This window comes from Salminus brasiliensis, chromosome 14, assembly GCF_030463535.1.
Source record: "Salminus brasiliensis chromosome 14, fSalBra1.hap2, whole genome shotgun sequence".
Classification (NCBI taxonomy): domain Eukaryota; kingdom Metazoa; phylum Chordata; class Actinopteri; order Characiformes; family Bryconidae; genus Salminus; species Salminus brasiliensis.
The window spans coordinates 25,293,259-25,304,070 of NC_132891.1; the positions used below are offsets into that span (position 1 = coordinate 25,293,259).

At 36.2% G+C, this 10,812-nt stretch overlaps 1 protein-coding gene across 2 annotated transcripts; it reads right to left on the reverse strand.

The window, feature by feature from the left end:
• Positions 1-3,069: 3,069 nt before the first annotated feature.
• Positions 3,070-5,555, reverse strand: rps21 (ribosomal protein S21). 2 transcript variants are annotated; one of them, XM_072696786.1, is made up of 6 exons: positions 5,502-5,555; positions 4,881-4,959; positions 4,625-4,688; positions 4,298-4,369; positions 3,671-3,726; positions 3,070-3,131 (listed from the first exon to the last, which is right to left on the reverse strand). In XM_072696786.1, the coding sequence occupies exons 2-6, from the start codon at positions 4,928-4,930 to the stop codon at positions 3,122-3,124; spliced, it is 252 nt and encodes an 83-aa protein (XP_072552887.1). In that variant the 5' UTR covers positions 4,931-4,959; positions 5,502-5,555; the 3' UTR covers positions 3,070-3,121. The 2 variants fall into 2 exon arrangements, with proteins under 2 accessions (XP_072552887.1, XP_072552888.1); XM_072696787.1 differs by lacking the exon at positions 3,070-3,131 and having other exon boundaries at positions 3,667-3,726.
• Positions 5,556-10,812: the final 5,257 nt, after the last annotated feature.

The window sequence follows — 10,812 nt, forward strand, 5'->3', positions numbered from 1 at the left end:
GTTGTATTTGCTAAAAATAGGCTATTTGCATCCCATCTTCAAATGGAAACGTGAACTTGTGAATTTGTGAATTCATAGACGCAGGTTTTGGGGAGCGTGGCCCCTTCTCTTGTTGGATTTGGCCAAAATGATTTTTATTGTTTAAATCCTGGTATTTTAAAACGGTTATGTTTGGGTAATGTGGCAAGGGGAAGTCTCCGGTTCTCCTCCCCTGGTCACGGACAGCTGCTGCTGCTGCTGGTGGTTCATGAAGGAGAAGACTGTGAAAGAGACTCCGAGATAAAATGATGGATTGGACAGAGGTTTGATAGTGGGGGTATAAAATGCACCGTTATAAGGCATGCTTTCCTTCTCTGAAAATGTATGTATTGAGTATATTTAAAGAAATATTTCAATCATATAAATAAAGTTTAGATTTTGTGAGAGTGAGAGAGCTGACATGACCAAGAAGCATGACAATGTGTTAATGTTTCCATTATTAGTTTCTTAAAGCATTATATAGGCATTATATCTTATAGCAGTATATAGGTACAGCATTAGAGGCATGAGAACGAAATGGTAGAGTTTAAGCCTGGCTTGTGATGTATTGTGACTTTGGTTTGGTTTTCACATCTGATGGTCCATCTGTATTATCATCTACCTGAAGAGCTATTAACTGACCTTGTTGGTAGCTATTAAAAGTGAAAAATATGTGTACAAATATATGGAGTATATAATGAACTCAATACATGCAGGAGCAGCAATGGTGGATATTGCACTTATAAATATATTAGACATATAAAGAGCATGTACAAGAGCCAAGAGCTCGCATTATTGCACTAATGGAGATATAAGGTAGTAAGTAAGGAAAGTGACCTGTAGTAACAGCAGCAGGTCAGGTAGAAATAACAGTGCAATGAGTGCAATAAGTAATCATAATGGTAAATATAATAATAAACATATAATAATCCTTTCATTTCAAGTGGTTGGTACATAATGGAACATAAAAACAAATGTAGTACAGCATCTAAAAATAGATTGAAAAAGTCAAATTTTTGTTTATAATTTAACAAACAGTTTTCTGTGCATTGCATGTAAAATGACATTTCAAGCCATTCTTTGTTTTACTTAGATATTTCATTTCAGTTTAAGTAAATTACTATTCAAACTTACTAAATACTGTGTAATTGTCAGTCTAGTTCAGCACACGCAACCACAATCATGGGGGAAACGATCATGACGCCCTCCAAAAGGAGTGTAAGCCACAGAAGGTCATTGCTGAAAAGACAGGCTGTTGGCAGAATGCTGTATTGAGGTGTATTAATGGAAAGGGGAAAGTGTGGTAAGAAAAGGTGCACAAGAACTTGGACTAAGGCTGGTGTCAGTGCATCAGCAGCTACCACACACAGACGTCTCCAGAAAATGGGCTACAACTGCTGCATTCCTAATATCAACCCACTTCTGAACCAGAGGAGTCTGAACGTCAGATGTGTCTTACCTGGGCTAGGGAGAAAAAGAACTGGACTGTTGCTCAGATAAAACTAAAGTTTGCATTTTATTTAGAAAGCAAGGTCCCTGGGTCTGAAGGAAGAGTGGAGAGGCACAGAATCCAAGATGTCTGACATCCAGTGTGAAGCCTCCTCAGTCTGTGATGGTCTGGGTTGCCAGGTCATCTGTTGGTGTTGGTCCACTATGTGTTATCAAGACCAAACAAGCTTTATGAAGACAAGCTTTATGGAGATGCAGATTTCCTTGTCTTAGCACCTGCCCACAGTGCCAAAACTACTACCAAATGATTTGTTGACCATGGTGTTACTGTGCTGTACTCGATTGGCCAGTCACCTCTCCAGACCTGAACCCTATAGAATCTATTGGGAATACTGTCAAGAGAAAGACAAGATACACTATCAAAGCAATCTGGTCGTCGATATAACCTCAGCAGTGCCACAAGCCTATTGCCTCCATGCTACACCACACTGATTGTATGTGTAAAAGGAGCCCTTACCAAGCAAAGTGTTGAATGTATAAATGACTGAGACTAGTCAGAAAATTGACATGTTTTTATTGCACACCTCTTCCTGTTTAATCTTCTATAATATTCTGATAATTTGAGACACTGGAGTTATATTGATTTAAAGTGAAACGAAAAAAAAGACTTTAAATGTCGCTTTACATGTAACAAAATATTAAACATTTTTCTTAAATTATAAACAAAACAACTTTCACAATATGAATGTTTTTGAGATGCACTAATTTGACAGAACTCTTTGGACTCTTATTATTCTGTTTTCTTGAGGAAACAGCTGACCATATTCATTAGGGTATTGTCTTTTTTTTTTTTTTTAATGTACCTACTGAAAAGCCCAATCTCTAGCCTGAACAGAAGTGTGGAAATAGATATACAGTATTCACACTGACTCCCATCAAAAGTTAAGGCTTGTTTCCTCCACCAGAAAAGTTATCATTTTGTATAAAATCAGTAACACTTCCCATAATCTCCCAGGCAAGCCCTTAAAGAGCCACTAGGGGGCACTCCCCACACTGTAAAAATCAATGCTTTTAGAACCTAAACTGATTAGTTGTAAGAAGTACAATATTCAGTGTTTTTTAAAATATATTTGCTTTGTGAACATCAATCCAAAAGTAGCTGGTCTGTGTAAATCCTGTAATTATTCATCTTTACACTGCACACTTTAAAGAAAATTCAAGAATTCTAGTGGTCCATTGATGCACACATTAAGAGTACATGGGCTTGCCAGGGGCTATACTAGTTTGCAATTTCCGTGAAAAACTGAAATCAACCATTTGTCCACAGCCACTGCAATTGGTTAACATTAGCATTTCACAATTGAGGGGTTGAACAGTTAAAAGAAATGCACAACCTGGGAAACACCTACATAATGCAGTCTCAACTGTTAGGTGCTTCCTGTGAAGCTTTCATATCCCATTACTACTCATGTTTTAATTTCAGAAACAATTTGCACATAAAACCGAAACAATAAAATGCCTAACTCCTCTGACATGTCCACTGCATTAACAGCTGGCACAAGAAAAAAAAAAGAAAAGAAAAAAGAACCACACACAAAACGATTCATTTTTCAATTTTATTTTACAAAGAAACTCCAGATGTCCATCTTTGAGCTTAGATGTTCCTGTCAGAAGACAAAAATAGTTATTAGAAAACAGTAGTACAAGTAATGTACTATCAAACTCTGCATATGGACACCCAACCTTTCTAGACTTTCACTTTAAGGCTGTAACAATAAGGCTTGAATAACTGACTACTTTGAAGAAAATGTAAGAAAATCTAAAATTCTAAATTAAACAAATTCATTTGTTAATTCTAGTATTAAATTCTGTTCCCAGCTTGAGGGGGAAAAACAAAATAGCGTTGATATCCCAACAGATGCCATTTTCTCAACTTTCCTGCACTGCTCACCTGAAACCTGTACAAACAGCACCAGCAATTCTTGCAGTATTACAGTATTCCCAACTGTTCTGATTAAATACACTGAAAAACATTCAGCTGTACTCATCATACATATTGCTCACTTTCAAGTCACATTCTTTTTCACCCTAATAAACAACAGCCTAGTACACTAAAAATAACCCAGCTTATACTTATTTTGATGAAAGGGAAAGTGCAGGGTGAATATATACATGTATATACATGATGCCAGTTGTAACTCACTTTGACACAATTGAGTCGTTCTTTGCAAGCCTCAGAAGAGAGTCATCAGCCTCACCCTGTGAATGACAATTGGCAATATTTACTGCTGAGCAATTTATGGTTACATTTTGATTTATGGTACATTTAAAACAAACAAAAACAAAACAGCAATTAATAAACTGCACACTGTTCATTTCAAAGCTGTTATTTACCAACACTGCAGGAAAAAAAACAGCCTGACAGACAACTTCTAAACTACTTTTGTCTTTTGTTTACTACAACTGCCAGCTTCCTGTGGTAGGCAGGGAGCTACCCAATTTTTTTTTTTAAATAATAAAATAAAAAAACATTGTTTGGAAAATCTGTTGACTGATGTTGAATTAATTTGTGCTATCTTTCAACACACTACACTTTCAATGTTTCCATCCAAATGCAATATGAATGCACAGATTGTCCTGCTCTAACACTATTAGCTAATGGTCTGAATCAGGCGTCACCAAACTGCAGAAATCTGGCCCTTTGCTTGAACAATTAGATCAGAGCTCCCTTCTGAGCACAATCACTGCATCAAGGCATAACAGAACAACATGAAAAGGACTGGACCAACGTTTCATTTGGCACCTGAAAACGTAACATTTTACGACTTACCATTCTGCGAATGGCACCACAGATGGCATAAGTCTTGAACTGCCCGTTGAACCTGCCTGTAACCTTGTCAACCTGAAAACGTTAAAACAAAGGAAATAATTTTAGACAGTCCTTGATCGGCAAAGAGAATAGCAACAAACTAAGCAAACATACTGTTGGGCAAAACATGGATGCACATTTGCGCTGCACACATCTATTTAAGGATTAGAACACAGCATTAAGTGCTAGCATCTTATAAAGTGTGTGATATCTATTCCATAATCAAGCCTAGGCCTTAACTGTAATTATCACTGTACTGAACACAGTTCTAATGGACTACTCACTTACCTCAGCAATGTTAATCTGGATAGAGGCATGATCCTTAGCTGCAATGATTCTGTTGCTAGCCGAGCTGCAGAACAGAAGGAAATATTAACCGATGCAAAATAATAAATACATTACATGCAAAACAAAAACCTTTGGATAAAAATGCCTAAATACTTAGAAATGGTCTGTCAAAAGGCTTTACACAGAAAATGAGCAATAATATGCTGAACGAAATGAAACATTAAAAATATATAATATATATAAAAATTCATCTTACCATTTACGGGGCACATACATGTCCACGAATTCACCCGCGTCGTTCTGCATGTTGAGGGTTTTTTGGTGGCTTTTTACAGCTGAACACAAATATGTAGACAAACGTTACTTTCTGATCACCGACACCAGCAAACTGAAGCAGTATTTGACATCAGATCGACATTTTCACACGTGCTAGAGCTTCCAAAAAAGCATTACCACGTTACTCATAAATACATGGATGACACGCCTGGTTATTTTGCAAAACCAACAGTACAATACGTCAACACAAGTTATTTTCAATCTATATATATATATATATATCTATATCTATATCTATATATATATATATATATAAAAAGACACACAAGTTGACCACACAGCCTTTTAATAAAATGATCCCTATTGAACACTGCAGAGCACCGAGCTAACCGGCTAAGCGCTCTGGGTCTGGAGCACATGCCTATGTAGCGCTAAAACTCCAGCCATCCTGTAGGACAGTAAAGCACAGTTTCCCCACTTTAGAGACACTCCACCCCAACACTAACACTTTACTCACAGATACTGACTAGAATTAAGGACCAGGGTTCCGATTAAAAACCAATAAAAGCCGTTTTTGTCGAAGAGCACATTCTCTTCTTACCTCGCTTCACAAATGGCTGACCCGGAAAGGAAGAGGACAGGAGCAGGAGGAAGTGACACAATAACAGAGCGAGTCTAATTATAAAATAAAAGACCTTCATATGCGCGGTGTTATGAGCATCCCCCCTCGTGGAATACAGTCCTTCATTGCGATGGAAAATGGCTAACTAATAGACAAAAACTAATATATATTTTTAAAGAATTAAGTTTATATTAATAAATGCACTTTGGCCAAACTTTACTGTGTTTACAATCTATAGCGCTAACTGACACACATAGTTTAATTAGTATACTCTTAAATGGGTCATTCCTATCATTTGCTGTCTTTTACATCCCAATGGCAGATCATATTTAACATGTAAAATATGGATCCATTTGTACATTTCTGAATGTTGAACGTAATGCAATCAACCTCAAAAATAGCTGTGTTATTTATGTGTGAAAAAGTTAAATTCAATGCAAACTGCAACATTCAGCACAAAACCTTGAATAATGGATCCCATTTCCTTCATAAACTGAATAAACCCTAAATACAAAAACATTAATCAAGAATTTTAGAAATTTTGTAAAAACTGAGAAAGCAGGTTTTATATATATATGTATATATATATATATATATATATATATATAGTATATAATATATATAATAATAATATAAATTATAAATAAATACATTGACGTTCTCCAGAAATGTTAGCTAGCACAGTTCGAGCTTTGAGTAAAACAAACACTGACACTGTTCATGAGCAGGTTTATTGGGATGTTATTATATAACAGCTCAGACAGAGGCTGCATGTAAAGCTGAAAGCTAGTGTTCAGTCAGTCAGTCAGTTAGTCAGTCAGTCAGTCAGTCAGTCAGTTAGTCAGTCAGTCAGTCAGTCAGTCAGTCAGTTAGTCAGTCAGTCAGTCAGTCAGTCAGTTAGTCAGTCAGTCAGTCAGTCAGTCAGTTAGTCAGTCAGTCAGTCAGTCAGTTAGTCAGTCAGTCAGTCAGTCAGTCAGTCAGTTAGTCAGTCAGTCAGTCAGTCAGTCAGTTAGTCAGTCAGTGGCCCAGTTGTCTTTTATTAGTCAGCTGTTGTTCCACTTGTACACTTTAGAGAAAAAATGCTAATGAGATCTACTCATTATTAAATAACTAAGAACACACCTTTCCAAAGAAATGAAAATAGTAGTGGATGTTCCTGTAAAAACTGTCACTGCCTCCTTGACACCGGACAGTGTGTAATGTGTCCCATTACATGAAATAAATGTTCAATTCCTGCCCTACACACTTGGCATTGTATGTATGTGGGTTAAGGGAACCGCAGTTGATTAAATATCTTATTTCAGAATGTCCTGCAACACCACCATCAAACACAAAGCAACCCAGGCTCTTTAAGAGACATGCAGGGATTGGTAAACTTTTTTTCCCTGTGCAGTACAAAGCATGTATGCATTACCATTAGAATGGTGATAAACTGTGTGTTAACAGCACAAGAACTGTAACAAAACTAAATTAAACATGAAACCAGAACCGGAGAGCTGTGCAAGACACTCCAAGATTAAAAAGGTAGTGTTAAGATGGGTTTAATGCACTGTATGTGCGAAGGAATTTAAGGGGCAGTGGTGGCTCAGCGGTTAGAGCTCTGGGCTAGTAATCACAGGGTTGTGGGTTCAATACCTGGGCTCAGCAAATCAAATCAAATTTTATTTGTGTCATACACAGTATAACTTGCAGTGAAATGCTTTTATGACAGTCTGCCCACATCAAGCTATACAATAAAAATCTACATTTAAACTTAACTAAACCTTAACTTAATGAAGTAAAGTGCAAAAGTGCAAAAGAAAAATAAAATAAAAATGAAGAAAATAAAAATAGAATAAGTTACATTTAAGTTAAAGAATAAAATATAAAAATATGAAAATATAGAAATATAAGCAAAAAAAAAAAAACACAGAATACAAATATACAAATATATATACAGAGATGCCACTGTTGGGCCCTTCACCCTCTCTGTGGACACATTTTGCTATACATAGTGCAGTGACAAATACATTGTACGTTGGGTTGACTCGCACTGATGTCTGTGTCTGTGCCAGTGTGCATTTTTCACCAAATATTCAGACACCTTTTTTTATATGTTGTCAACTCTCACCTGAAATACTTAATGACCTTTGGGACACACTAATAAATGTTTGTTTATATGCAAATTCCATTGCTTGGGACCAATATGGCAACAGTAAAACCCACACGGAATTATTCTTCCAGGGCAAATTTTTACATTCCTACTCATAACCCTCCGCATGTTTTTTTTCCATACCTTCATGATGAACAAATCCTGTAGGGAAGAAGTGTAAGGTGTATTTCTGAAATCCAGGTGTTTGTGTGGTTTGTACGGTTGTTTTTTTCTTTCCCATTTTGCAGAGAAGGTAGTAGTGGTCTGTTTGTTTCATGAGGACACAAGATTGTTTAAAGTGGACGGGAGATTGTTGGTATTTGGTGTAGACACACAGGCGATTCTATGTGAATTTATTTGTTAAGTTTTTCTTTATTTGAATAAATGGGTTTAAACAGACAAGTAATCCAAAAGTATCTGGAAGTAATCAGATGATGTTACTTTTATGTAGTAATTCTTTGGATTACATTACGGTGACATTTCTGAAAAGGTAATCTGTAATCTGTAGGATTCCATTTTTAAAGCAACCCTCCCAACACTGCTAGCTAGCATGAACTTGTATAAAACATTTAAATGAAATAAAATGATTGAAATGAACTCAGAACAGCGGGGAGAAGTGGAATCAGAACAGGGATAAGGGGTATAAGAGGAGACAGAATTGTCAGAAGGACAATAATAGAACTTTTCTATGGCCCATGGTGGTTAAATGATTATTCATTGGTATAGCTATATCTTTTGATGTCCTTTGTAATGAAACTTGTAGGTTTCCTGTAGACTTGATTGAATCTGGATGGATTAAAAAATGCATAAAATAAATTACTCCAACAGAAAGGTATAACTTTATGCACCAAATTCTTTTTTTGTGTACACTCACTCTTCCCCAGAAAAAAAACAGTTTAAAGAAAGTCCAACATTTCCATGACATTCATGTCTATAATCCAGTATGTAAAATTCTCACCTCAACTGTAGCGGTTCCCCTTTAGTCACCAAATATTCTGAAATATTCCAATCTCTTTTTTTATATGACATCACCTCTCACCTGAAGTCATCATGACCATTGAAAAACACCTCTTTTTTTTATATGCAAATGTTGCTTGGGTCCAAGCTGGCAACAGTATGACATATTACTCACCTAAGAAAAATGTACTGCTTACGTTAGCAATTGTTTTATGTGGTCTAACTGAATGTAATACACCAAGGTCAGACATGTGAAATAATTTATTAAACTAGTTCATGCTAGACAAGCTAAACAAGCTACGTTTTTTAAGCTTGTGTAGCTTGTCTAGCATGAACTAGTTTAATCAATTATTTCACATATCTGACCATATGCTAGAAGACTTTTAGTCTTAAATCTGACACTCTCTCACATCTAAAGACAATTTAGATGCGAGAGATGATTTTGCGCATCTTTGAGCATCTTTCAGGGTTACTATTTGCAAGACTGCAACTATATTCCTTTTGAGATTATTTCCCATCATGCTCCTGGTGGGAATTTACAAGAAGAGAAACAAAGAGAAGGAGTGAATTAAGGGAATCAGAACAAGGAGAAGGAGTGAATAAAGGGAATTAGAATAAGGAGAAGGAGTGAATAAAGGGAATTAGAATAAGGAGAAGGAGTGAATAAAGGGAACCTGAACAAGGAGAAAGAGTGAATAAAGGGAATCCGGACAAGGAGAAGTAGTGAATAAAGGGAATCAGAACAAGGAGAAGGAGTGAATAAAGGGAATTTGAATAAGGAAAATAAGTGAATAAAGGGAATTAGAATAAGGAGAAGGAGTGAATAAAGGGAATTAGAATAAGGAGAAGGAGTGAATAAAGGGAATTAGAATAAGGAGAAGGAATGAATAAATGGAATTAGAATAAGGAGAAGGAGTGATTAAATGTAATTAGAATAAGGAGAAGGGGTGAATAAAGGAAATTAGAATAAAGAGAAGGAGTGAATAAAGGGAACCAGAACAAGGAGAAGGAGTGAATAAAGGGAATTAGAATAAGGAGAAGGAGTGAATAAGGGGAATTAGAGTAATGAGAAGGACTGAATAAAGGGAATTAGAATAAGGAGAAGGACTGAATAAAGGGTAATAGAATAAGGAGAAGGAGTGAATAAAGGGAATTATAACAGTGATAAGGAGTGAATAGTGTTATTATGTCAGGTGATAGAAACTCTAGGTGTAGCTCAGACAGGGGAGAGGCAGGGTCGCAGATAAAGGGGCACAATGACTTGGTGATATGTTGGTGGTGAGATTCAGTAATGTGACAGATGTTAGGCTGATGATGTACAGTGGTTATCAGTGTGTGTCTAAAATGAAAGCTGTGAATAGGCACGCTATTGTCTCACTGTTCATATGGCATTCACCAGTGTGTTATTTTATCAGGTGACAGAAGATGCCCTGCCAGGCAGTAGTTTGTCATTAGTGCATTTACTTTACATTACAAAAACCCATGTCAACTCATGTCAATTTCTAAATAGTGTTGTTTTTACCATAATGAATGTTTGTTTAGATGGTTAACATAATGAAAATGATGTAATTCATGTAATTCATCTCTGGAAAATACTAATAGAAAAACAGTCTACCACATCTTTAAAGGCTCCAGGTTGACATTGTGGTCACAAATCAAAAATGTAAAAAAATTCAGCTTACAGGGGGCCCCCTATGGACCGCTTTTATGTCTCCACCAATGTCAAATTCATGAAATATACGCCCTTATGCCCAGCACTCTAAAAGTACCCTAGGCCTGACCGGTTTTCTCTCCATCCTCAACAACTCTGCATTCACTCATATACTTCAGTCTGCCTTCTAATTACCTCTGACCATTTGTAGTTTGTTTATGCCCACTGTAAATTCCTTCTGCTCCTTCGTGTTCAGTAAAGAAAAAACAACATGATTCACATAGTTTGCTATGAATCAATTTTATTTGAAAACAAAACAGTTCTACAACAAACAAATCTACAACTGTAGATCATTTTGAGGCCGGTTCCTGCTATAAATATTATACACAGTATATAATTGAGATATATGTATATATATATTTTGTGAGCCAAACAAAATGACTCTGTAGATTACACTGGTACATAATGTCTGACAAGTAATCTCTATGAGAGAAAATTGGAATTCATTCATTGCTTTTATGGCAAATACACATGTAGTAGGGCTGCATTTA